A 27,827-nucleotide genomic window follows, 5' to 3' on the forward strand; every position below is an offset into this window, starting at 1 on the left:
CAGAGAGACATCAAGTGTAAGGACAAGAGGGGACACAGCTGGTACCCATAGTACAGATGACATGAGCTAGGGGAGTGAAGGAGGAGAAGGAAGATGGGAGCCAGAAGAGAAGACGAGCTAAAGACGAAGGGAACAAAGAATGCTTCCAAAGGAAAAATGTCAAGTTTTCAGAGAGAGAAAAAGTGATCTCTACAACAGAATTTCTAATCTCCATTTACTGAATTCCTCCTGTTTCACTTCCTCTATATAGGATTCCTGAACTCATAATGAATACCTAAGTTAAAGATCTAGGCCATAGTTTCAAGAAAGATGGCTCAAGGTTTTCTGAAAGAAGCCTTCTAGTGTGCACTTCACAATGGACTAGAACAGCATGACAGGCACAACTTAACAATGGACGAGAACAGTATGTGAGGCACAACACATGTTGTGCTAACCAGGGGACTAGTGTTCAACTGGCCTGCCAAGCAGTAAGAAAGCCTTCCTTAGGGCCTAAGAACAGATAAATGAGTAGGGGACCCTACACGTGTGTGTGGTGCAGCAGGCTGCAAGGGCTAAAGGAAGAGATGACCTGTAGAACTTGTGGCAAAAAGCCTGAGTAACAGAGCCCAGCACAGCCCATCAGAGAAGAGTGGCTGGATGAGACACCACAGTCCCTCATGCACCAAAATGCTAATGCACCAAAATAAGGTTATTTGGGCTTTAGCCATTAGCACTAGGGTTGGCAGTGTCCAAACTATAAGTCAAATCAGACACAAGTCTGAAGCCTGTGTTTGAATAAATGAACTAGGTATTTCAGAATGAAAAATGTGACAGTTATTTTTCTTCAAATCTAAAACTCAATGGACAGTATAAATAAGCAAACTAGACAAAGAGAAAATTAGGGGCCCAGAATATGTAATCCTTTCTTAGTTTTTCATTACCTGATCAATTAATGAGCATGGAGTGTTGACAGTTTCCCTAGAAAAAGAAAAAGAAACTATATATATACCAACACACCACTTTCAGTTGTCTTTTCCAGAGAGAGACAGGCCTTGTGAAAGATAGAACTAACATCACTGAGTCCTTACTCTGGTAACACAAGGGACAATATTAACTTGTCCCTTTTAGTCATCGGAGTACCCAGCACAGTGGGTTCAAATATAGGACAAAAGGCATATACAGGGAATCAACAAGTAACTCAATCAAGACACAAAATCAGTGTGTGCAGAAACCCACTGTATACTCTCCCAAGTTTGCCTAACTCATAGCCAACTTACCACAGCCAGTATCAGTTAACAGAAGCATATCTTATAGCAGGTATAATCTTTGACTTTGCAAACCATCCACCTCTGTTAACAACGCTCTTCTTGACTAATCCTTCCATCCTCTTTTCAGTCAGGCTTCAACCTGTGCCCAGCTGTGGAAGGAATCCTGCCAGGTCAGTGTACATCTCTTACCCTGAGTGGCTGAATGAGTTTCTTTTCACCTTCAGCCCCCGAGACTGACTTAAACAAAAGCCTGTTATGCCATCTTGGCAAGAATCTTCCTCTGCTGAATCTCATTTCTCATTAATGTTATACCTACTGAATTCCCTGACTAAAAATAATCCAGCTGTGTTTGCTGTCAATGGACTGAGCCAGTCTCTTTCTCATCCCCATCACAGGACTCTATTGCCATAATCCTGGGTGAAGTTTTCCTTCCTTTTCAAGAAGAGCAGTCTTGGCTGGGAGTTTGGACTAGTGGTAGAGTGCTTGCCTAGCATGCACAAAGACCTGGGTTCGATTCCTTGGTACCATATACCTTGAAAAAGCCAGAAGTGGGTCTGTAGCTCAAGTGGTAGAACTCTAGCCTTGAGAAGCTCAAGGACAGTGCTCAGGCTCGGAGTTCAAGCCCCACGATTGGCAAAAAATAAAAGAAAGGTAGTCTTGCCAGACACCAGTGCCTCACTCCTATAACCTGGCTACTTAGGAGGCTGATATCTGGAGATCACTTTTCAAAGGCAGCTTGGGCAGGAAAGTCTGTGAGACTCTTATCTCTAATAAACTACTCAGAAAAAGCCAGAAGTGGCACTGTAGCTCATGGTAGAGCGCTAACCATGAGCACAGAGAGGCTCAGAGACAGAGCCCAGGCCCTGAGTTCTAGCCCCAGGACCAGTACACACACACACACAGACACACACACACACACACACACAAAGTCTTTTTCTGTAACATCTTAACAGTTCTCTCATTTGCAATGTTCAAAGACTAATGTAGCAACTGAAAATGGGAATTATTAACTGGGTTTCTGAAATCTTAGCTACTCAGGAAGCTGAGCTCTAAGGATCACAGTTTGAAGCCAACCTGGACAGTAAAATCATGAGCTCCTATCTCCAATTAACTACCAGAAAACTGGAAGTGGTGCTACAGCTAAAAGTGGTAGAATGATAGCCCTGAGTAAAAGAGCTCAGGGATAGTACCTAGGCCCAGAGTTCAAGTCCCATGACCAACTAAAGGAAAAGGAAATTATTAATAGAAATAATTTAATTAGCACATAACTGAAGTAATCCTCAAAACCTAGTTTATATTGGTGTTTCTGTTATAACCAAGATTGTTTTACATTAGTCTTGTCAATTTTACACTCCTTTGTCCTGTTGTTTTGGGTTATCACGGTGATCTAGCTTGAAATAATTCTGACATCATTCCTTTACCCTTTTAGGAAGAAGAACTGCAAATTCCATGCTGCCTCCTAAATGAGTTTTCCTAGCACAGACATACAGCACAGAACATGGACCCACACAATACAAGCCACATGGTAGTAGTGTTTATGACATGCCTGCAGGTTCTAAAAGTTCTACCTTAACTATATTAAGGTGTATCAAAAATAAACTACATATTGAAAAAAAATCCCTTCTGTCATGATTTTGTCCTTGAATAAGAGAATATGAAAGCAACAGCCAATCTATGAGATGAACCCTGAAGTGTGGGTGTGGGGGGTGGGGAGCGTGGAGGGAGTTGTGTCTGTATATATACATATAAATATAAAAATATTTTATATAGTCACCTACCGGTTTCTCCAGCTGTTTTGTTCTTCCCATGAGGCTTGTATAGAACATACGAGCATCCTTTCACGTGGAAGTGATCATTAATTTGTCTAAACCATCTGAAAATAACAAGAGGATTTGCTCACTGCAACTGTTCTGCAAAGAGGAAGGTTATTATTCTGTCTGAACAGCAACTTTGGGCAGCAGGAGCTGGGCACGCCTGTAAGGGGCCCAGCCTCAGACACACAGTTTACCATCCCCATCGCCAACCGCGTTATCACTTGGCAGGACTGGAAATATTGGATTGCAACTGCCCTGCCTGCTAGTGGCTCACATTGGTAATCCTGTTTATTCCTGAGACTGTGGTCTGAACATTGTGGTTGGAAGCCAACCCAAACAAAAAAGGGTATGAGACTTGTACCTTCAATTAACCAGCAAAACAGATATGGAGGTGTAGTTCCAGTGGTAGAATACCAGACTCATGCCATGTGAGGGCATGAGGCCATGAGTTCAAGCTCCAGTACTGGTACAGAAATAAAATAAGAAATACATGGAAAATTGCCTCTAAGGGGAAAGTTCATACCTCATGAGTGTTGTATTTCCAGTGAATGGGCCAAACCGGATATCTTCAAACGGCGGCTGAAAGCCCAGAATATGTAAAGCTTCTTCTTGGGTTATGGGTGGAAGACTGTGGAAGAAGCACGGTCTGTCATTTTACAGGACCAATTATTTGCAGGTACAATCCACACCACTATTAATAACCATCTGGCTTGCAAATAAATTTCAGTTAATCATTTTCACTTTTATTTTATTAAAAAAAAATACAGGCACCAGGTACCAGTGACTCATGCCTATCATCCTAGCTACCTAGAGGGCTGAGACCTGAGCTGAAAGCCAGCCAGGGCAGACATGTCCTCCTGAGACTCTCATCTCCAATTAACCATTCAAAAACTGGAAGTGGTCCTGTGCCTAAAGTGGTAGAGTGCTAGTCTTTCTTTCTTTTTTTTTTTTTTTGTGGGTCATGAGGCTTGAACTCGCCCTGGGAGCTGGCACAGAGCTCTTCAGCTTAAGGCTACAGCCCTACCCTTGAGCCAAGCCCCACTTCCTGTTTTCTAGAGGTTAATTAGAGATAAGAGTCTGGGTTCTTTTTTGTACCCAAGCTGGCTTTGAACCTTGATCCTCAGATCTCAGCTTCCTGAGCAGCCAGGATTACAGGCATGAGCCACCGTGCCCAGCCTAGAGTGCTAGTCTTGAGCACAGTAACTCAGGAACAACACACACGATATGAGTTCAAGCGCCACAACCAACAACAAAAATATAGGTACATATTTAAACGAAAAGGTCTGTAACAAAATGTAGCATTTTAGTCTCTTGATGTATGAAAAGATTAGTCTCAAAATTTTCCAGGATAGAAAAAGGAACAGTAATGAATTACTTTCAAATTTGGAGTCTGGGGCTAGCAATGAGCTGACATACTTACTTCCCAGCTCCCATTGTGCTGTATAAGAAATTCCAACACGAAATTAATGAGGAGATGCCACAAGAAGTCTTATACTGTGGTCTGCTTACACAGTACCTGAGAAAAGGGGTGAAATAAAAAAAATGACTAAGAGAAATACATGTCCCCTGGTGACTCAGACATAATGAAACTTTGATCACGTGAAACAAGGCAAAGAAACTAGAGATTAAGGGTATTGTGGGTTCCATGCCACCCTAAAAAAAAATTTAGCTGGACCCCCCTCTCAATCAACAAGTTGTGTGTGCCAGCGGATGCTCAGTTTTACAGGAAGTTACAGGTAGTAGGATCCATGGCTTGAGGCCTACCCAAGGCAAAAAGAAAAAGAAAAAGTAAGACTTATCTAAAAATTACAAAGTGAAAAAAGGTAGAATACAAGCCAAGCAACCAAATTGAGCAAGTGCAAAGCCCAGAGTTTTGGCACAATTCAAATATTTAGAAATCCTGGATGTAATCATAGAACTATAAGCATTTGTCATACTTATATTTGTTAACTCATGAGATGAAATGCCAGAATATATTTTAATTGAAAAATAAAAAGTGACATAACATCACCATCGTCGGAGGTCTAACACTTTCCGCTGTTTAACGTCTTCAAGAGTAGAATACTGAGGGCATTCTCTCTGGTGTCTTCCTTTTTTATCTGAAGTTTTTTTCTTGGAAACTTGTTTTTTTGCATTGCCTAGAATACAACACGTAAGTAAAGTCCAGTCATGATAAAATTACACAACAAAAGTAAAAAGTAACTACCATTAGTTCTAAAAATGGTATTTGCAAATATATTAGAGATATGTCAAGAATATTTCTCAGCTGGATTCTGGTGGCTCACACCTGTAATCCTAGCTATTCAGGAAGCTGAAATCTGAGGATCGTGGTTTGAAGCTAGTCTGGGCAGCAAAGTCCGTGAAACTCTTATCTCCAATAAACTATTCAGAAAAAGCTGGAAGTGGGGCTATGGCCCAAATGGTAGAGAACTAGACGAGCAAAAGATGCTCAGGGACAGCCCAGGACCAATTTTTAAAAATTACTTCTCTAACATAAGGCCAAATAGTACGACACGAAATGTAAGGACCTCCAGGATGAGGAAACAAAAGCCATTTGATGAGTGACTGTTGTCCTTACTGTATTGTGTTATCTCTCATCTCTTTTGCCATCCCTTGGTTATCTCATATTGTTACAATATTTCACCTTGTTATCTGATATATTTTATATGTACTCAATTGGTTATTTGAAATTGGATAGGGAAGGGGGAAATCAAGATGAGCGGGGGGAGGGTGGGAGGGAAATGGGGACCATGTCATAAGAAAGGGTATCAACATTTGTGAAGTTATGTGCCTTCTATCTGGTGAATATAATGTAACCCTTCTATTAATCACAATTTTTAAAAAGCTGAAAAAATTACTTCTCTACCTTAAAGAAAACTAAGAGAGAATAAAACCACTAAGCTACTGGGACTGGGAGTTTGGCCTAGTGATAGAATGCCTGCCTAGCATTCACAAAGACCTGGGTTCGATTCCTTGGGTACCACATATACATTGAAAAAGGCAGAAATGGTGCTGTGGCTCAAGTAGTAGAGCTCTAGCCTTGAGAAAAAGGATTAAGTGATAGTGAAGAGGATGAAAGTTCAAAGAATGAATTCAACAGAACAATGAAAAGAGAATCTAAGAAACCTAAGGGCAAGGCATAAACACCTGGACAAATTCAATAGATAATCTTCCAGCAAATGAACCCAAGAAGAAGGCAGGAGTAACCACACTTAGATTTGATAACATACACATCAAACTAATATCAATCCAAAAAGAAGAGGTGGGGAGTGGAGGAAGGAAAAGCAATAGAGATGATGATTCTGAGCAACTTATAGTATATGCACATGAAATGTCATAGTGAAACTGCTGGGTACAATTTGATGCACACACTTGAAAATAATGACACACAGGGAAGTAAAAGCACCTCTGTTGTGTTTGGGGGGTGGGGGTTGTTGTGTATGGGAGGAAGAAGGGCTAGCAAAGAGGATAGTGAGGGTGAAAATGGCCAAAGTAGTTTGTTCACATGTATGAAAACAGAAAAATGATGTTTAGAACGGTAGAGCGGGATTGAGAGAGAGGGGTGAGGCTATCTGGACAAACTGTATGCATGTGTGGGAATGTCACAATGCGGGGGGGGGGGGGCCTCTCCTACAACTATGTGTGCTAATAAAGAATAAATTAATGGCTGGGAGAATCACTTAGTGGTAGAGTTTTCGCCTAGGATTCATGAAGCCCTGGGTTCGATTCCTAGGACCACATACACAGAAAAAGCCAGAAAAGGTCCTGTGGCTCAAGTGGTAGAGTTCTAGCCTTGAGAAAGCCCAAGGACAGTGCTCAGGCCCTCAGTTCAAGCCCTAGGACTGGAAAAAAAAACATTAAAAAATTAATTAATTAATGCATGAAGTTATATACTTACATTTGAAATAAGGCTGGAATGTAGTATAAAAGGTGAGGATATATTGTATATATGTTTATTTATTTGAAATAGGAAAGGGCAGGGGTAAAAACAAGATAATTGGGAGGGGTAGGGAAGGGAAATGGGGACAAAAACATGAGAAAGGGTATAATGTATGAGAAGTAATGTACCTACTACCTGACAAATGTAACTGTTACCCTTTTAACATTATCCTGACAATTAAAATGAAAACAGTGAGGATAAAGTTGTAAAGGAACAAAATGTTCATGTTATTGAAGTTGAGATGATAAATGTCAAACTAGAATGTGACTAATATTAGGATGTAAATGTAATTCCATGGAAATCACAAATAGTTTAAGTGATAGTGCAAAGGATGACATATAAATATAAAACATATAAATATAAACAATGGGGGAAAAAACATCATTGCAAAAAGCAACTAAAGGAACCAAGAGTGTGGCCTAGTGGTAGAGTGCTCATCTAGCATGCACGAAGACCTGGATTCAATTCCGCAGTACCACATACACAGAAAAAGCTGGAAGTGATGCTGTGGCTCAAGTAGTAGAGCTCTAACCTTGAGAAAGCTCAAGGATAGTATCCAGGCCCTGTGTTCAAACCCCAGGACTGCCAAAAAAAAAGCAGCTAAACACAAAACAGTAATGCAGAAATGAGGGAGACATAAAAGCTGTAACACAATAGAAAGCACACAGGAAAATGAGAGAACTCCCTCCTTATGGCAGTTAGGGGCCAACTTTCAAATGCAAATGATCTGAATTCGCCAATAAAAAGACATAGGTCAGCAGAACCACTTTTAAAAACATGTTCCAACTATATGCTCTCAATAAGACCCACACTACAGATCTTGAAACAAACAGATCGCAAGGGAAGATTGAGGCAGATATTCTAAGCAAAAGAACCAGGAAAGAGCAGAGGTGGCTATAAATAAGTCAGTCAAAAAAAAAAGACAAAGATGAATAATTTCCTTAGGTATAAAAATACCTATGGAAGTCAGATTCACAGGGATGGAAAGCAGAATGGGGCAAGACAGAATGGAGCATTAGTATTTAATGTCACGATGTTTCCTCGTGAAAAGAGACCTGGAGGAGGAGATAGTAACAGCTGTAAAACAATAGATGCATACTTAAAGCCACTGGATAGTACACAGTAATAATGGTTAAGAGATGGCTAATTCTGTTATGTGTGTTTTGCTATAACTTAAATGTGTCATTTCTAAAGGGATTAATTAAATGAAAAGATGATTTTGAATCACAGTTGGAGATTAGCATCTACCTTTCAGTAAATGATAGCACAAGATGGAAATTAAATACACACACAGATGTGATTGACACTTCCAAACACTATGATCTGATTAATATTTATAAATACACCAATGGCTGCAGAATGCACAGTATTAGCAAATTCACACTGGACATTTACTAAGATAGACCATATGTTAGGTCATAAAACAGGGCTCAGTAAATTCTCAAAGACTGAGCTCATGTGTCTCTCTGTCATGGAGTTAAATCAATATTTAGGGGAAAAGAACTCTCAAATCTCTGAAAAATCAACATTAGATATTAGAGGGTTAATATAACTTCATGCCCCCAAGTTTGACAACTTAAAAATGAAATGGAAGGAATGACATTGACAAAGAAGCACTGTACTCATAATCTGACTTACAGAATTTAACCCCTTTGTAAAACTACATATTAATAATAATGATGATGATAATAATAATAAAAAGGAAAACAAAGAAAAATAGGAAGAATGATACTGTATCACTTGCAAAGAATGGACAAACCTGGAAAAAATGGTGGTAAGTGAAATGGGTCAGGCCCAGCAGAACACAGAATTCATGTTTTCCTTCATATGTGGAAGCTGGAAATAATTTATAACTATACAAGTAAGCCAGGTTCTGTTGGCTCACACCTATAATCCTAGCAACTTAGGAAGCTGAGATCTCAGGATCATGATTCAAAGTCAGTCTGGGCAGTAAAGTCCTGAAGATTCTTACCTCCAACTAACCACCAGGAAACCAGAAGCAGATCTGTGGCCCAAAGGGGCAGAGCACTAGCCTTGAATGCACAAGCTTAAAAGAATGTCCAGGCCCTAACTTCACGCCCCGCAACCAATACAACAACAACAAAAAATTATTTTTTTAAAAGAAATGGAAAAATTAAAACTTTGCATAATTAATGGCAATAATCCCACAATTACAAACAAAAATTTTAAACATTCCTGAAACTACCCAGAATATAGGAGAAAACACTGCAATAACCCTGACTCTAAAAACAAGTTCTTTTTTTTAAATATAACTACATGGACTAGGAGTGTGACCTAGTGGTAGAGTGCTTGCCTACCATTCATGAAGCCCCGGATTTGATTCCTTGGTACCACATACACAGAAAAAGCTGAAAGTGGTGCGGTGGCTCAAGGGGTAGAGCTCTCACCTTGAGAAAGTCCAAGGACAGTGCTCAGGCTCTGAGTTCAAGCCCCAGGACTGGCAAAAAAATTATATATATATATACATACATACACACATATATAAGTATAAGTATAGCATTTATTTCCTCTTTGTTTTCACATATGAACTTGATGGTTCCTTACTTACCTGATTTGTGTTTCAGATCTGTGGTGACCCCATCAAATTCCGATTTATCAATTTCCCATGCGAGAGGTAGCTTGCCTAGGCTGCTGGCTAATGTGTCCAAGTTGTTTTCCTCATTGTAGAGTATTTCAGATGTACTAGTTGGAATACCAATGTATTTTGATGCCTTATTCCCAGCAGATAACGACGTGCTGTCAGGCAGGCAAGAGGAGCGCGCTGGGTTTGGAGTTTTGTAGATTGAGGTTGCCTGGTTGAGGAAGGCATAGTCTGAGCAGATGGCGTAAATTTTTTCCCGTGTGTGCGTCACCGGACAACTCCACGGGTAATGGCCATCTCCTTTGGGACCCAAGGGTGCTCCAGGGGCACTTGTGCAGAAGGGTTTTATAGCGCCTTGCAGGTTCTCTTCCAGAGACTTCCGCTCGGGCTGGTGCTCACCATTTCCAGAATCAGTGGCCCTTTCGGGTTCTGCAACGTTAGGCATTGAATGCGACGGGAAAAGGGTCTGTTGCTAGGAGGAAGCTGCAACCCACTCTTCTTATTGAGAAACAACGTGGGCTGCTGCTTACCGCATTCTACAAAATCTTGAGAACTCATAAACCAGATCCTAAGGAAAGAGGGAAGACACGACACGGTCAACAACCCACCAGATACTACACCCAGCACCGAACATGACAGTGAGTGTTACTCCTAGGTTTTCATTCAATATGCATTGATTTCATGACTATATGCCTAGTGGTATGATTATAAACAATCTGTCTTACTTCAAGAATCTGTGAGTGCGATAATGTGTACCTGCTATCCCAGCTATGTAGGAATTGTAAAAGAAGAGGATCACGGTCCACAGATATACCCAGATAACAAGTGAGACCCTACCTCAAAATAACAAGTGCAACAAAAAGGCTGCCCCTACCCCTCCAAAAACAACTTAGAGTAACTGAATAACAATACAAATAGCACATGTAGAAAAAAAACAAACACGGGCAATGTATGAGAATAGGGTCGAGATATGAAATGGCCAACAAGCACATGAGAAGATGCTCCGTCTCATGAGCCATCACAAAAAATGAAGCACAAAACCACAGTGAAATAGTCACCAGTATGATTATACTAGAGAGGAAAGATAATAGTGTTAGCTAGGATACAGACAAGTCAGAACCCTAATAGAGGAAAAATATAAAATGGTCCAATAAGTTTCCAAAAAAAGTTTTTCAAAAATTTAAACCATTATCATGTGGTCTAGAAATTTTATTCCTAGGCACATACCCACAAAAAATAAAAATGTATGACCACATCAAGAAACATGCCTACATGTTAACAGCTACAATACTCATTATAGTAAGAAAAATGAGAACAACCCAAATGCCCATGGATTGATGAACAGAGAAACGTAGTATGTCCACAAGTAAACTATTATTTAGTAATTAAAAGTACTGATCCATGGGTGCACACGAATGAATTTTGAAAACATGATACTGATAGAAGCCAGTCACAAAATACCAGATGCTACAAGATCCCATTCAAATAAAATGGGCAGTAGAGGCAAAGCTATAAGAGAACAGACTTGTTGCCCAGGGCTCAGATCTGGGCATAATAAGCCTTCTTTTTGGAATAATGAAATTTGATGTAGTAGTTATAACTCATTAAAGTAAAATACTGCAGAAAAAATTACCAAGTGCCAAAAAATATTCTGCAGAAAATGAAAAGGACCCAAACCCCATGTCCCATGCACTGCAAATGTCTCTTTCTTTCCCAGTGACGTCTGGCTTATGTCTTTTCTCCCACAAAATTAACAAGTCAGGGCAGCATCCACTGGTGTCTGCAGCAGGTCTTGAACTAAGGGCCTGGACACTGTCCTTTACACTAATTCCTCAAGGCTAGAACTCTACCACTTCTGCCATAGCTCTACTTCAGGCTCTTTGGTGGTTAATTGGAGATTTAGAAAAACTTTCAGAGATTTTTCCCAATTTTCAAGCAAAATGAATTGCTAACAACTGAATCATAACAAGCATTTGTTATTCCATTAAGTTATAATTGGTAGGTAGGAAATAGTAAAGTATCCAATGACCACTGTCCTTCTTTTAGCCTGCAGCTAAGTTTTGTCACGTGTGGAATCTCCTTTTGTCTCAGTTTATAACCCAGTCCCTGCAAGCCATCCCTCAATTGTCACTTCTAATCTGATTTGCAGAGACAAATAAAATAAAGCTTGCTACTGACATATAGTCTTAGAACTTCTGTGCCTAAAGCCCTCAGCTCTCCTAACAAAAAGATCAATGCCAGAGGGGCCCCAGGCCCCAGGTCTCATCAGTGCCCTGCACATGCTTGCCCTGCTCTGCTCCTTCCACACTGCTTTCTTGGCTCTCTGAATGCTATCCCTTCCCATGGACCTCCTGCACTAACAGTTCTCTCATTTGCCAAATACATCTGTCCAATTGCTACCTCCTGTAGGTTCTTTCTTTACTCTTCAAACTCAGCTAGTTCACTCCATGTATACTTGGTGCCTGTCCTGCACCAGTCTTTATAGGGTGTGATTGTAACATCTACATTTATGTGTGTCTGTGTCTATATGATAAACCACAGCCTCATGCAAGTTGATTTTCTTCATGATTGTATCATGAGGGCCTACAAAATGCACAAGGTGATGAATCCTAATTCTCGGAAATACTACCATTATTTAAAAATACTGCCATCCTGCCAGGAGTTTAGCCCAGTGGTAGAGTGCTTGCCTAGCATGCACAAAGACCTGGGTTCGATTCCTTGGTGCCACATACCTAGAAAAAAGCCAGAAGTGGGGCTGTAGCTCAAGTGGTAGAGCTCTAGCCTTGAGAAAGCCCAAGGACAGTGCTCAGGCCCTGAGCTCAAGCCCAGGACTGGCAAAAAAAAAAAAAAAAAAATACTGCCATCAACTCACCGATCAACTACCATCTGACTACACCCAACTAGTCAGACAGTAGCCCAGCTCTCTTCTTCAACAAGGTTGAGGAACACAACACAAAGGTGGTGTGCACGTACAAGAATACAGATAAGCAAAAATTTGTGAGTTACCAATTTCAGACAGGTTACAGATGATAAATGTCAGTGCAATTACAGATAGTAAATTTAGAGAATACAGATAAACACATAATGAATGCTATCTAAACAAATAAGTCTAAGGAATACTAAACAAATAACGAATGCTTACTTGGGGGAACCATTAAGAGAAAGTTCACATTTTACATTACTTTTCCTTGGCGACACTTATCAAGGAAGTATAAAGTTTACATCCCAGAAAACTCTTTTTCCCTTCACAGGGATCTAACCGCTTTTTTGATCATGTTGCCTTTTTTTTTTTTTTTTCTTTCTACTCTCTTTTGGCCCATTGGCTTTTGTTATCTTGAGCTTCTATTTCTTTTTTGGCCCTTCTGCTTATGTCTTTAAAGGCTAACGGGCTGGCCTGTGCACTGTTGGGCCCTTGAATGAAAACAAAGATAGAGACCAGGCCACATTCAGGTGTTAGACATAATGCAAGGAGCAGGGTTTCGACACAACGCATCTTGGCTTTCCTCTTTTAGTCAGATATTTGTAATTTAAGGGATGGCTTGAGTCTCCTCTTAAGTCTGGGAACTGGGCAGAAGGTTTACCTTAAAATACTGCCCAATGGGCCTGGAGTTTGACCTAGTGGTAGAGTGCTTGTCTAGCATGCATGAACACCCAGCTTCTATTCCTTTGTACCACGTACATAAAAAAATAAAGCCAGAAGTGGTGCTGTGGCTCAAGTAGTAGAGCTCTAGCCTTGAAAAAGCCCAAGGAAAGTGTTCAGGCCCTGAGTTCAAGGCCCAGGATTGGCAAAAAAAAAAAAAAAAAAGAGTGCCCAGTGTTTGGGGTTGATGAGCCGATCTGGCTGTGAGTCCTTTATTCATTGTTTAGTTTTCTTATGGAATATATCCCCGCTGCCCAGATTAATACAAAGGTAAGCTCAACCTACTTTGTGTATGCAGGGCGTTATTGTAATTCCACTCCAATATGTTTGTTTGAGGCTCCTTCATCCAAGTAAGTGAAGAGCTGTTTATGTGACCACTTACTAATAGAAATGATTGCACCGACTGAGAGGAGACTAGCAATTTACTAAAAATACCTTCCCATAAGCGACAGAAGCCTTGCTTAAGTGGCTGCAAAGCAAAACTCTACTCAACCACAAGCTTCAGCTGTATCCATGGAGTCCAGACACGCGAACAGACAGGCTGGCATCTAACACGCATCTCCTAGATCGCGTTCTCCTCTATTCCTCGGAGTTGGAGAAGGAAAGATCCTTTTCAATGTCCTGAGTAAAGCAATTACACAGGACAATTCCTAGGACCTGCAGAACGCACCTAAGATTCAGGGGGGCAGGCAAGTGCCTTGATAGGCCCTGAATACGCGCCACAGTTAGGGGCCACGCTGGAGACCCCACCCCACCCCCCAAATCAGATTCCTCCCCGCACTCTCCAGGCCCCATCCCCGCCATCAGACCCGCCCCTCCCCACAGCCAGGCTGCAGGCCTACCAAAGGATTCCGTGCTCAGGGGCGTGGGGGGCGCCCGGCAGGCCCACGCCTCGACCCAGACTCTGGGGAGCCCGAGGTGGGGATGAGGGGGTCCCCACCTTCGCCCCGGCTAGCGGGCGCGACCCCAGAAGCGGCGAGATGCAGGCGGCAGAAGGCAGGCGCGCGGCCGAGGGCGCGGATCCCGGCGGCGCAGAGGAAGCACAGCTGCGCCCCCCGCCCACCGCGCTCCCTCGGCGGGGACCCGGGCCCGCGCGCCCCCCCACCCCACCTCCGTCTCAGCCCCGCACGGGCCGCGGCCTCCGGAGCTCGCCCCGCCCCTCTCGCCCCGGACAAGATGGGGTTCGCCGCTCGGCTCCAGCCGGGATCCCGCCCCGGGGTCCCGGAGACGCTCGGGCCGCCCCGCGCGCAGGTGGACGCGCACCGCAGACGCCCCGGCCAGGAGGGCGGCCCCGAGGGGGTTCTCGAAGGGACGACTCCGGTCACCAACAACGACAGAGCCGAACGGAAGCCAAGAAACCCCCCTGCCAAGGCCCCCAACCTGGCCCGCGGGAGCGCCCCGATCCCCTGGGCTCGGGGTCCCCCCCCGGATGGGTGGAGCGAGCCCGAGGGGCCCGGCTGGGCCTCAGGATGGATCCGGAGTCCCCCCGAGCGGCGACCCAGCCGCCTCCGAGCGGGTCCGGCCGGGCCGCCGCGCAGCGTGGGGAGCGAGCCGGGGGCGGCCACGGGGCGCTAAGGTGGCCGGCCCTCCGCACGCAGCGTGGCGTGGCTGGGCGCCCGCGGCACCCGCTGGGCACTTCCAAATCCAGAACTCGTCCTCCCCGTTCCAGACATGTCGCCGCCCCCACTCGCGACCCAACTCTACCCTTCCCCTTGCCGAGGGACACTCGGACACGGAGCTCCGCGGGGAAGAGCGCACTCTTCCCGGGGACAGCCGCAGGCGCCGGGCCGGGGGAGGGAGGGGGCGGGCGGCTGGGCCCGGCGGCCACGCGTACCTCAGGGCCCGTCCTGCCGGGTCCGGCGGCTGCCGCGGCGGCGGAACCCGGACCCTGCGCCCCGCTGGCGGCGCGGCGGCCGGCGACGCGCGCGGGTGACCCAGGGGCCGGCCTCCCCCTGGCCCTCGGAGCGCGGGGGGAAGCGCGCCCGGGCCTGGGCGGATCGGGGGGCCGCGTGGGTGATTCGTGATTCCCTTCCTGGCCCCAGCTCGGTGCGTGACCCAAACTAAGCACACACACACGCACACGACTTAGTTGTGATTCTCGAAGCCAAGCGTGTCCGGGAGGGCAGCGGACGCATCTGTCTGTTCCAGAAAAGCAAATGGATGCAGGAGGACACAAATATTGTTGTCTTTAAGGGAAGAAAAGGGGGATTCGAAACAAAAAGCGGCAGGATTTCCGCTGATCTCGCCGCGAACTACATCTCCCAGGGAGCGCAGGGCGCGGGGACGCGCGTCCACCCGGCCACCCACTCACGGGACGCCTTGCTCGGCGCGGGCCAATCCCCTCGCCGGGCACCTCGGCCCCCAGGACGCTCCCGGGGCGGCGGCGGCGGCGGTGACGCCTGCTCATCCCGGCCTCCCCCCCGAAAGAAACGGAGCGGCCTTCCCCGCGGAACGCCCGGCCTCTCCTCGGGGGCCCTGCCTGCGTCCGGCGGCGGCGGCGGGCTGGGCGGGGGAGCCTGGCCCCCCACGTCCACGTCCTCGCGCGCCCCGGATCGCTGGCAAGGCTCCGGTCTCGTCAATGTGGAGCGCTGTGCTGCTGCTCCCCTGCTTGCTTCTGGGGACGGTGCCAACGTTTGCCCAGGCCGGCCATGAGAGACGACTGAGCCCGGAGAAGAGTGAAATATGGGGTCCCGGCCTGAAGGCGGAGGTCGTCCTTCCCGCACGCTATTTCTACATCCAGGCCGTGGATGCATCTGGAAATCAGTACGTGACTCGCCTTCCCCCTCGTGTCCAGCCCGGGCTCTGTGGCGCAGCGCGCAGGCCTGCGTGTGGGGAGCGGGGCCACCACACCTCGTGTTTTCGGGGTGGTCCAAGGGCCTCGCCATCCATCCGGCAGTGGCAGCTCCTCCCTCGGCTATGCCCATGGCTATGGAAAGCCGAGCGGAGCTCCAGGAAATGGAAACCCTCCTTTGTGAACACACTTGATCTTTCTTATTTATTTATTTTTTTTCTTGTGCTGGCTCAGTGGTTTTTTTTTTTTGGGGGGGGGAACATATGGATCTCCTGTATGTGCGCAGGGAAAGTCAATCAGTGCAATCAGTACAGTGCAACAGTTCCACTGTTACACCTCAGTCTTTAGGCTCCGGCCTGTAATCCTGCTTGGGAGTCTGAGATCAGAGAATGGCTGTCCAAAGCCATCCTGGGCAAAGCAGTCAATGAGAGTCTTAGTTTCAGCTAATTATCAAAAACAAAACCCAGGATTGGAGCTGTAGCCCAAGTGGTAGAGGACTAGCACCGAGGGAAAAATTAAAAAAGCAAGCTCAGGGATGGTGCCCAGGGCCTGAGTTCAAATCCTAGACCAGTGCACACAACTTCTGTAAAGATGGGCTTCTTTCTTGGTGGATGCTGGTTGTGTTTTTTACAAGGGCAAAGAAAAAAAAAATCTCAGGAATTAGATGTTGTCCAAAGCAAAAGAGAGATAAGGTTGTAGCTTTTGTCATTTGGCGATTAGTAGTACAAGTGAAAAAAAAATACTATTTTAATAGCCCAAGTGTGGACTTCCTAGCACTGATGACACTGGTACAATGCACCACCTCCTTTGATTTTTGCTTGTGGCTGAGCACAATTTAGGATACTGATATTTTTAAGAAGTCATTGTAAGGTCCTCCCTGGAAAAACTTACGTTAAGTGAAGTGAGTCAAACTTGGAGAAACTGTACATGTTTCTCTCATATTTGGGAGTTAGAGAGTTAGAACTCATTTATAAATATGCATGAAAATAGATGCAAGGCTATATACACTCACACAAACTGATGGAAATATAGTATACTTGGGGAGGATTCTCATGGCTTAACTCTGCTGAACAACTTAACATATAACAAAGTAAATACCAGAAAGCTGAAGCGTGCTTGTTTATTTATTTGTGCTGGGGGGTAAAGCAGGAGAGGTGAAAGGAAAGATAAATGAGGGTAAATACAGTCATTATATTCAAGTGCATATGGAACTTGGTGACTTGAGAGGGTAGGTGGGATTAGGAGAGGTGGGGGAGGGGAGAGAAGGGGTTACATTGCTCAAGATGCATTGTAGTTAAAACTTGGTATGTTGACTTGAAACCCCCTTTTACAACTACTTTAAAAAAAAAAAAAGCCTGGGAGAGACTGAAGGAAGGGGACTTTGTTCAAAAAGAAATGTACTCTTTACCTGACTTCTGTGATTGTAGCCACTGTGTACATCATCTTTATAATGATTTAAAAAAATTTAAGATAGTGAGAAAAGATATAAGGTCCTCCTTGAAATTCCATTTGATCACAGACTTCCAGGTAGGATAGACATGCATAAATAGACTGATAAGAATATTTTCCATGTGGTATGTAGAAATGTTTCTGGACTTACATTGATTGGCCATCATATCTCATGAGTCATAACCTATCAGATGGGTATATTTTACCTTATTGGGGCCATTGTTCACTTTTTTCAGCCTTGATTTATCCTATTTTATTCCTGAAAATATAGAAAGAAGCAGCAGGCATACATTGGAGCTGTGTGTGTATTCCATCCAATAACCTTTGCTCCTCCCTGCTCTTCCAGGTTCACATCTTCTCCAGGTGAAAAGGTGTTCCAGGTTAAAATCTCAGCCCCTGAGGAGCAATTCACAAGAGTTGGAGTCCAGGTTTTAGACCGGAAGGATGGATCTTTCATAGTAAGATACAGAATGTACGCAAGCTACAAAAATCTGAAGATAGAAGTAAAATACCAAGGTCACCATGTGGCTAGATCACCTTATATTTTAAGAGGTACTTTGGAATGTAATTTTGTAGCAGTAGTATTTGAATAAGATAATGCATGTTATTCCATCAGTAAAACCAAGTTAGTGGGGTCATGAGTTTGGCCTAGTGCTAGAGTGCTTGCCTAGCAAACAGGAAGACCCTGGTTCGATTACTCAGTACCATATACATAGAAAAAAGCCAGAAGTGGTACTGTGGCCCAAGTGGTAGAGCTCTAGCCTTCAGAAGCCCCAAAGAGTATGCTCAGGCCCTCAGCTCAAGCCTGGGACTAGCAAAAAAAACAAAAAAAACAAAAAAAAAACAAAAAACAGAAAACAATTTAGTGTACTTTTTTGTCAGTGAAAGAAGAAAAATAGATGTTACTTAACTAAAAGCACAATTACAAGTCTATGTGTGAAAAATCACAGGACTACTATCAAAGAGCTATTAAGTTTAGAGGGCTGACTTGCTGATTTGCATATATACTTGCATATATATGTATATATCCCATATTTTTTATAAGATGTTTTCAAACCAGGCCTCAGTGACTCATGCTTATAATCCTAGCTACTCAGGAGGCTGAGATCTGAGGATCATAGCTTGAAGTCAGTTCAGGCAGGAAAGACCATAGGACTCTTAACCATTCCAAAAGTAAAATAATAAAAGCTGGAAACAGTACTGTAGCACAAGTGGTAGAGTGCTAGTCTTGAGCAAAAGGGCTTAGTGACAGCACCCAGGCCCTGAGTTCAAGCACACCTAACTGGTCAAAATTCAAGGAGATCATGATTTGGATAATGGTTACATGTTTCAAATGCCAATTAGAATTTTCACTTGTACTTTTGTTTTTTGTACCCAAATAAGGGCCAGTTTATCATGAGAACTGTGACTGTCCTTTGGAAGATAATGCAGCCTGGCTGAAGGAGATGAACTGCCCAGAAACCATTACTCAGATCCAGAAAGATCTGGCTCATTTCCCTACTGTAGACCCAGAAAAGATTGCAGCAGAAATCCCAAAACGATTTGGACAGAGGCAGAGTCTGTGTCACTACACGTTGAAAGACAACAAGGTACAATATTTGGTAAAAGTTTGCTTGTTTTCCTGATTCTGGTTTGTTGTCTTTTGACCATAACTAGATTATCTTACTAAATATTGTCCTAATGGGAATCATTGTGACCGAGATTTCTTCGGGGAAGTTTGCCAGGACTTTTAAGACTGACGTACCAAATATTAAATTCTTTCTTAGGTTTACATCAAGACTCATGGAGAGCATGTAGGCTTTAGGATTTTCATGGATGCCATCCTGCTTTCTCTGACTAGAAAGGTGAGACTATGTTGTGTAGATTTTCTTTAAGTACATATTGGCAGTGTTAACCCTGGTATTATGATGTAACTTTTCAAAACCAAGCAAATATTGCTAGGAAAAGTCCACTGAGCTGGAGATCTTATTACAATAATATTCTGAACTTTTTTGTCATCTTTGAGAGATGCTTAAACTATTTTTCAAGAGCTGCCATAACAAAATGGTACAAACTGAGTATCTTAAAACAATACATTTATTCCCTCACTGTTCTGGAAGCCAGATCAGAAACCCTGAACCAAAGAATCTCAGAGCCGTATTCCTTCTGAGGTTCTGGTGCCTCCTCCCCGACATTCCCAGAGTCTTCCAAGCTTCTCTTCTGGAGTCCCTCAGGTTTTCTGCTACCATTTGAGTTTTTGAAGATGCTGAACAAAGAATATCTTTCTTGAGGAAATATATTGAATACTGTCCTTGGTATAATGTGCTATAATTGGATTCTAATAGAATAGTTAACCATAGCATTAAAGTGGTAAAAATTAAAATGATAGCATTTACCTGTTGTATGTTTATTATCACAATATTTATCACAATTTTTATCAGAAAACATTTGGACACCTTAATTGAATTACTCATGGGAGAATGTGAAAATGATAGCTCCTTTATTCTCAAGTGTGCAAAGCATGTACAGTCACTTAATTCTGAGGCAATGAATATACTCACTTAAAGAAGATACTATTCTTTAGGCACAGACAGGACACTAGCAAATACTTCTTGTTTGTCAGTGTCAGTGCAAAGAGAGGACTCCCAATTTCTGACTAACACTGTTCTTACCTGGGGAGGAATATTATATGCCAACATCCCTCCATTATGTACATAGTGTATAATAACATATAATTATGAGTGATATTATACTCATTATAGCTATATAATATATGGTTGATATGCTAATATAGTATTAGTTGATGTTAGGCTTCCAGAGCTCAGATCCTCTTTCCACCACCTCCCTGGCAGCTGGGAGAAAGCATCTGGCTAATTTGCAGTGAAACAGGGCCGGAGTGCTGTAATTTCAAGTGATTTTCTTTCTCTCTTTGATCATGTATTAGTCCGGAAATTACCTTTGCATCTTGTCCTTTTTCTAGTAAGTCTGTTTGTCTCACGTAAACATCACAGAAAGGAAATATAGGATGCTTTTACTGCAGTAATTATTATGGTCTGCAGCTTCCAAGGTTGGCCTTTTGTTCCTTGCAATTGGTGATTTTAATTGATGACTAAAGGGGGTGGTATGCAGTTCCAGAGCTTGGATTCATAAGCTCACTCTTTCTTTCTTTTTTCCCTAGGTGAAGATGCCAGATGTAGAGTTTTTTGTTAATCTGGGGGACTGGCCTTTGGAAAAAAAGAAATCCGATTCAAACCTCCATCCAATCTTTTCTTGGTGTGGCTCCACGGATTCCAAGGACATTGTTATGCCCACCTACGACCTGACCGACTCTGTTCTAGAAACCATGGGCCGGTGAGAGAAGAGTCAGGGTTGACCCCCCAGCCTTGGTTTGCTCTCTTTGGTGAGTTCTTTTCCATCTGCCTCTATGATTTGATGGTTTGGGAGCAAGACAGGTTGCGTTTTCTGTCTTCTAGTGTGAGTCTGGATATGATGTCTGTGCAAGCTAACACGGGGCCGCCCTGGGAAGGGAAGAATTCTACAGCTGTCTGGAGGGGACGAGACAGCCGGAAAGAGAGACTGGAGCTGGTAAAACTCAGCAGAAAGCACCCAGAGCTCATTGATGCTGCTTTCACCAACTTCTTCTTCTTTAAACATGATGAGAGCCTGTACGGTCCTATTGTGAAACACATCTCGTTTTTCGACTTCTTCAAGGTAGGATAACATCACGGGCCATGCTTCCGGCTTTTCTAGTGTATACCTGGGTGACAGTGATATGGGAAAGTGAGGTGGATGCTCGTCAGTTACAGAGATATGGGCAATGCCAGCCCAGACCATAGTGAGCCCCCATCACGGAGATGCTGGGATCTGGTTCCCTCCCAAACCCCACATGTGTCAAGGGACTTAGAGCATGGGAAGAGCTATCAAATTTTTGTTTTTCCCCCAGCTTACCCTTAAGATAAGCAAGTCAGCTCAAATAGTCTTTCTGTGAATGGATGCATGTAAGTCCCTTCACAGATACTTTGCAGCAGAAGCACAGCCCTCCAGGAAAGAAGATAGACAGCAGGTGTCCCTTATCCAGCCTCGAGGTGGGGATGGTGGGGATGTCCAGTCTGGGAATTCTGAGGGTCAAGGCTGACTCTCTCACCTTGAATGTAGATTGCTCGTGTTTCTCAGATGTGACTTTGTTTTTGACAGCTCCTTTTTTTTTTGGGCAGCGTGTACCGCTCTGTTTTCCGCCACCATCGATAGTTTTCTTCCTTTAAAAGGGAAGAAAATTGGGCAGTGGTAGCCTCTTATCCTCTGTGTTGGGAAGGGTGGTGGCCCCCATCTCTGCCTGCCCTGGAGCTGGCCAGGCTGACTATAGATGGGTTGTGTGGAGGTGGGCAGACCCAAAGGCTCTCATGAACTCAGTGTTTTTGTCCATACATGTGTCTCACAGATTCTCAGGAGAAATGATTATGCCGAAAGAGAGCAGATCCCAGCTCTTTGCTACTTGGAGAATGTTACATTATGTTTTGGCTTCATTCTTGCCTATTGCATTTTCTGCGATTATTCATTTCATAACTCTGTGGGAAAAAATTTTATTCAAAGCTGTTCTTGTTCCAGAGCGTATTGAGTTCCTCAAAACATAGGTGCTCATGTGGTATTTCAAAAATATGATTAACATGAAACAGAATGTGCCAGCATTAGGAAGGCATGCATAAATACTAAAGAAGTAGAGGGGCTGGGGTGGTGGCTGAAGTCATAAAACAGCTGCATTGTTCTTCTTCTTCTTATTATTATTATTATTATTATTAGAGTTATTACAAAGTCACAAGCCAACCTACCTTCTCTTGTATCCTCGGGGCAATCATTTTATGAGTTTTTAATCAGCTACTTCAGCATGAGCTTTATTGTTCTACTTGTGAAATTAAAAGCGTATCAAAACTGGGCATTAGCTCCTGGTCCGTCTAGCATCTGCCAGCACTGACTCAATGTCGAGGTGTCTGGCTAGTTGGCATCTGAGGATGGCACATGGATGTGGGGAGTGGGCAATAGAATTTAATGAAGGCTCCTTTCCTCTACTGCCATTTTACAGCACAAATATCAGATAAATGTGGACGGCACTGTGGCAGCCTACCGCCTGCCTTACCTGCTCGTCGGCGACAGTGTTGTGCTGAAGCAGGACTCCATCTACTACGAGCACTTCTATAATGAGCTGCAGCCCTGGAAGCACTACATTCCAGTCAAAGACAACCTGAGCGATCTGCTGGAGAAACTCAAATGGGCTAAAGACCACGATGCAGAGGTACAGTCAGTCTTGGGAAAGGTCACGTGTGCCTGCACGCCAGTGGCACTGCCGTATTGGAAATGTCCACACCTGAAGGGTGTGATGATGCCCAACTCTAGCTGTTACCCATACATGGGAAGCTACCAGCCCGTGGATAGTGCAACACTCCTTTCATGGTCAACACAGCCATGCATCATGTATTAGCTGTCCATTTGTCATATGAAACAGAAGCTAACCCCTGGGCTGGACCGTAACTTTCTCTTTCAGTAGAGTTGTTCTGACAGCTCTGCTAGCAGTGTGGCGAGTAAAATGAGGGATACCTTGAATAAGCTTGAAGAAAACTGAATTGGGCCAGGCACAGTGGCTCACGCCTGTAATCCTAGCTACTCAGGAAGCTGAGATCTTAGGATCATGGTTCAAAGCCAGCCTGGCTACTAAAGGACCTGAGACTCTTACCTCCAATTAACCGCTAGAAAACCGGAAGTGATGCTGTGGCTCAAGGGGTAGGGTGGTAGCCTTGAATTGAAAAGCTCAGGGACAGCTCCCAGGCCCAGGGGTAGGGCAGTAGCCTTGAGCTGAAGAGTTCAGGGACAGCACCCAGGCCCAAAGTTCAAGCCCCATGATCCACAAAAATAAATAAATGAATGAATGAATGAAAGGAAAGAAAGAGAAGAAAACTGAATTGGGCACTGGTGGCTCATGCCTGTAATCCTAGCTACTCAGGAGGGTGAGATCTGAAAATCCCAGGTCAGAGCCAGACCATGCAGGCAAATCTAGGAGACTTTTATATCCAACTAAGTAGAAAACGCTGCAAGTAGAGTGTGAAGTAAAAGCATGAGGCCTTGAGTTCAAGCCCCACTCTAGCACACAACAAAAACGGGGAGGGAGGGATGAAAAAGAAAGAAGGATTGAGGAAAGGACGACAGAAGGAAAACTGGGCAGTCAGTCCTTCAATAAAGCATCATATTTTATATACTTTGTAGCACGGTTTTCCTTATTTGCTGTGTATCTTCTCTCTCCTATAGTGTGCAGTATAACTACTCAGACTTCCCAGTCTTATAAACCACAAACATACTGTGTTCCTTTTGCCACATAAAATGACCCCCAGCTATGTGTTCCTGCCTTTGCTCACCACGTGTGTACTCTAAAAGAGTGATTATGTTTCGCATCGTGGGAGACAATATGTTCCACTAAAGGATTTTGTTTTCCTTTTATCCTTCATAGGCAAAGAAGATAGCAAAAGCAGGACAAGAATTTGCAAGAAATAATCTCATGGGGGATGACATATTTTGCTACTATTTCAAGCTTTTCCAGGTTTGTATTTCCTAAGAAAATAATCTTACAACTTAAAGTTGGACACACACAAATGTATAGTATGTAAAATTAGTATTATAGGCATTATATATAAATTGTACGTATGTATAAGTATTCTATGGTATCAATATATTTAATGTTTGTATTTGATATATATTTGTATTTTAATATATTATGTTTGATACATTATGGATAAATATACTTTAATATATGTTAACAAAGAAATATCAATGTACATATTATATATAAAATTGAAATATATATTCACACACATTTTAACATTTTCTAAATATGAATTAACAAAAGGCATGAAGAGATACATAAACCAGAATCAAGAAATATTAATAAGAAGTAGCTGAAAGACCAAAGATGAACTGATAGAGAATGTTGCAACATCAAGTGAAAGGTTGTGCTTATTTTGTTTGCTTGTTTCTTGGTTCTTCCAGTTCTGAGGCTTGAACTCAGGGCCTTGAGCTCTCACATAGCTTTTTTACTCAAGATTGGTACCCTACCACTGAAGCCATACCTCTAGTTATAAGAGCCTCTCAGATCTATCTGCCACATTAGCCCTAAACCATGAGCCTCAGCTCTCATCCTCCTAAATGGCTCGGATTATAGGTATGAGCCCTAATGCATGTGACTGTAGCGACAAGTAGCCATTGTGTGATAGGTAATTAGCAAGTTGGCCTCTGATCCTGCGAGGTCATTACATACGGAGTCATATTTGCTCTTCATGCTATATTACTGATGCCTTACTCTTTCTTTATGTAAACAATATAAGATGAGCCCAGTACCAGTTGCTCACATCTGTAATCCTAGCTACACAAGAAGCTGAGACAGATCTGAAGCACATGGTTCAAAGTCAGCCAAGACAGGAAAGCCCATGAGACTCTTATCTCCAATTAGCACCAAAAAGCCAGAATAGGAGCTATGGCTCAAGTAGTAGAGGCACTAGCTTTGAGCAAAAACATCTCAAGGAAAGAACCCAGGTCCAGGCTTCAAGCCATAGTACTGGCAAATAAACAGACAAAACCAAACAATACAATGTGTGTTTGAGCCTTTTACTTTCACCCCAAATGAGCCATTACTGCTTTTGAAAATTATTCCCATGAACCCATGCATTTAGAAATTATTACCAAGGCATATCTGCCAATTTAAAAGGCTTTTTATTTAAGATGTTACACTAAACAAATTATTGAGCTGGGCATGGGTGGCTCATACCTGTAATCCTAGCTACTCAGGAGGCTGAGATCTGAGGACTGAGGTTCAAAGCCAGCCCGGGCATGAAAGTCAGTAAGACTTATCTCCAATGAACCACCTGAAAACCAGAAGTGGTGCTGTGGCTCGAGTGATAGAGCACTAGCCTTGAGCTGAAGAGCTCAAGGACAGCGCCCAGGCCCAAAGTTCAAGCCCCATGACTGACATTAAACACACACACACACGCACACACAATTATTGTTTATAATAGTATAAAAACCAGATTAAGATTTTCTCAGAATTACAGATATGAGCCCCACATTATCAGCTCTGCTACTGAACGAAGCTGGTGTGTTTCTGGCCTGGAGTGACTGCTCCTGTTTTGTTACCAATCCTAGGTGATGAGCTACCGAGGGTGGTCTATGTAACATGAATGAACCAGGGAGAGTCACAGAGTCCTGAAGACCCACTCAGTGGTGCTCATTCCTGTAGCCAACACGTAGCAGCAGTGCTTAGCACAAGGCCCAATCCCAGGGAAAGAGCAGAATCAAGGAAGAGGACAACTGAGGCTTGTGCTAGCCAGATGGGCACAAGGCATAAATGGTTCTGTCCTCAGATGCTCACTCTAGGGAAGATCATGGGTGCACTGTTTGCATGGTACGACAGAAGGTGAAAAAACAACAACAAAAGAATACTAGAAAAGCAGCCATGTAAATTTGAGGCAGAATCATGAGAGGTACGTTAGGAATAGGCCATGTAATGCTGGTTCTCTGATGTGGGAAGGCCAAAGGAAATGCTAGACAAGTAAGCATGGTTGGGTTTGTTTTTAGCAGCACACAGCACAGCAGCCCTCTGTACTGTGCAGCAGAGGCACGTGCATATATACCCAGCAAACATAGCGTCTGGCCAAGTATGGCCTCAAGGCCACCTAAGGTATCGCATCCATACATGACTTAAAAGCTATTTGAATTTGTTGTATGGCCAAATCATAGGCCCAAAGCCCCTCCAGAACTTCAGTGATAAAAGAACCAGGCTTATCCCGTTTTCCATGCAGATACACCCAACCCAGATGCTCCAAGTTAAATGAACCTTGAACTTGTACATTCTAAAATGTCTCATGTGGTGAATGTACTTGCATAAGGAATGCTTTTGCATTGTTGCTTCATAGGCGTATGCCAACCTACAAGTGAGCGAGCCCCAAATCCGAGAGGGCATGAAGAGGGTAGAGCCACAGACGGAGGATGACCTCTTTCCTTGCACCTGCCACAGGACGAAGGTAATAGAACTCACCTCCTGGCCAGTGTCCGCATGAGAACTAAGGTGGAGTTAGGCAATGGTTCGGACACCTCCAGCAGGAAAATAAGATACTAAACATGAGACAGTGTTAAAGCGCAGTTAAGTAAGAAGACAAAGTAGCTGCCTGGCAAAGCTAAGGGACACCTCTTACAGCGTGAGAATTCAGACCACATAGCTTTGAAAAGGATTTTCACAGGGCTTACCTGTTGCTCTCATCTCCCCATGAAACAGATTTACAAAATTTATCATCCCATTATAGAAATGAAAATCAGCATGAATGTTCTTGTTATTCCATTTATTTTAAAGTAATATTTCCATACCAAATCTAGGGCTGGGAATGTAGGTTAGTGGTAGAGTGCTTGCCTAGCATGCATGAAGCCCTGGGTTCAATTCTTCAGTACCACATCCACAGAAAAAGCCAGAAGTGGTGCGGTGGGTTCCCATCTGTACTCTGTTCTAATCTTCCAGCAATAGTTCCGGGCTGTAAAAGCATCTAGCAGAAACTTGCCCTTTATTCCTTCATTTCTGGAGGGTAAAATAATTGGTTGTTTCTTTTTTCTTTGTCTTTTTTTGCCAGAAAGTGTCCTTACTTTTTGGTAAGGCTAGTACTCTACCACTTGAGCCGTGGCACCACTTCAGGCTTTTTCTGTGTATGTGGTACCAAGGAATCAAATCCAAGGCTTCATGCATGCAAGCACTCTACAAGCAGGCCACGCTCCCAGGCCCATAAGTTTTCTTTAACTGTATAAAACTTCTGCTTTTAAATATTTTGCTTCTCACTTACAGGCCAAAGACGAACTCTGAAGTGCAAAGTACCTTTCATTCATGTAATGGTGCTCTGAAGACTCTTAACTTTTGACAAGAAGAATATTTTTTTAACTATGAATTCTACAGACCATACAACATCTGCTGTGTGCATTATCAAGGTGTTTCTACTTACAAAGTGTTCGCATGACTATCTTTTACAGCATTTTTTAAAATTTTTATAATAAAAACCACCTTGAATTTAAAGACTACATCATGCTAATTATTTGCAGTCCTAGACCTTGGAGAAGAAAAGGAAAAGTCAGAAACTAACCATTGGCTGATTACCTGCCCTCGCTTTGTTTGCAGGACTGAAGAATAAAACGTTGTCCCAGGTAAGCCATTATATTATGGGATATTTGCTCACTCAGATCACACCTCTTTCTACGATCGCCTCCTAGGCCTACCTTCATCTGGGCTCTGCCTGCAAGCATGGGTCACAGTTTTTCCAAAGGGTCTGCAAGCTGACCCAGACTTCCAGGCTT

General features: G+C 43.5%; 2 protein-coding genes across 4 annotated transcripts in view; one reads left to right on the forward strand and one right to left on the reverse strand.

The window, feature by feature from the left end:
* Positions 1-15,238, reverse strand: part of Bivm (basic, immunoglobulin-like variable motif containing) — a 28,118-nt gene extending 12,880 nt beyond the window's left edge. Inside the window, exons 1-6 of one of the 3 annotated variants that reach the window (XM_090341902.1) lie at positions 15,078-15,238; positions 9,571-10,171; positions 5,073-5,199; positions 4,482-4,577; positions 3,585-3,689; positions 3,026-3,120 (exon numbers count right to left, since the gene is read on the reverse strand). In XM_090341902.1, the coding sequence (XP_090198028.1) occupies positions 3,026-3,120; positions 3,585-3,689; positions 4,482-4,577; positions 5,073-5,199; positions 9,571-10,048 (901 nt within the window). In that variant the 5' untranslated portion in view covers positions 10,049-10,171; positions 15,078-15,238. Of the gene's footprint in view, positions 1-3,025; positions 3,121-3,584; positions 3,690-4,481; positions 4,578-5,072; positions 5,200-9,570; positions 10,172-13,736; positions 14,013-15,077 lie in introns of those variants that run through there. The other 2 variants (XM_090341903.1, XM_090341901.1) reach the window with 2 other exon arrangements.
* A 427-nt stretch (positions 15,239-15,665) lies between these two features.
* Positions 15,666-27,549, forward strand: Poglut2 (protein O-glucosyltransferase 2). Its single transcript, XM_090341900.1, has 10 exons — positions 15,666-16,006; positions 17,830-18,035; positions 18,867-19,072; positions 19,250-19,327; positions 20,641-20,813; positions 20,936-21,173; positions 22,540-22,749; positions 23,956-24,045; positions 26,411-26,518; positions 27,325-27,549. The coding sequence occupies exons 1-10, from the start codon at positions 15,822-15,824 to the stop codon at positions 27,340-27,342; spliced, it is 1,512 nt and encodes a 503-aa protein (XP_090198026.1). The 5' UTR covers positions 15,666-15,821; the 3' UTR covers positions 27,343-27,549.
* Positions 27,550-27,827: the final 278 nt, after the last annotated feature.

This window comes from Megascapheus bottae, chromosome 11, assembly GCF_031878675.1.
Source record: "Megascapheus bottae isolate mThoBot1 chromosome 11, mThoBot2.hap1, whole genome shotgun sequence".
Lineage (NCBI taxonomy): Eukaryota > Metazoa > Chordata > Mammalia > Rodentia > Geomyidae > Megascapheus > Megascapheus bottae.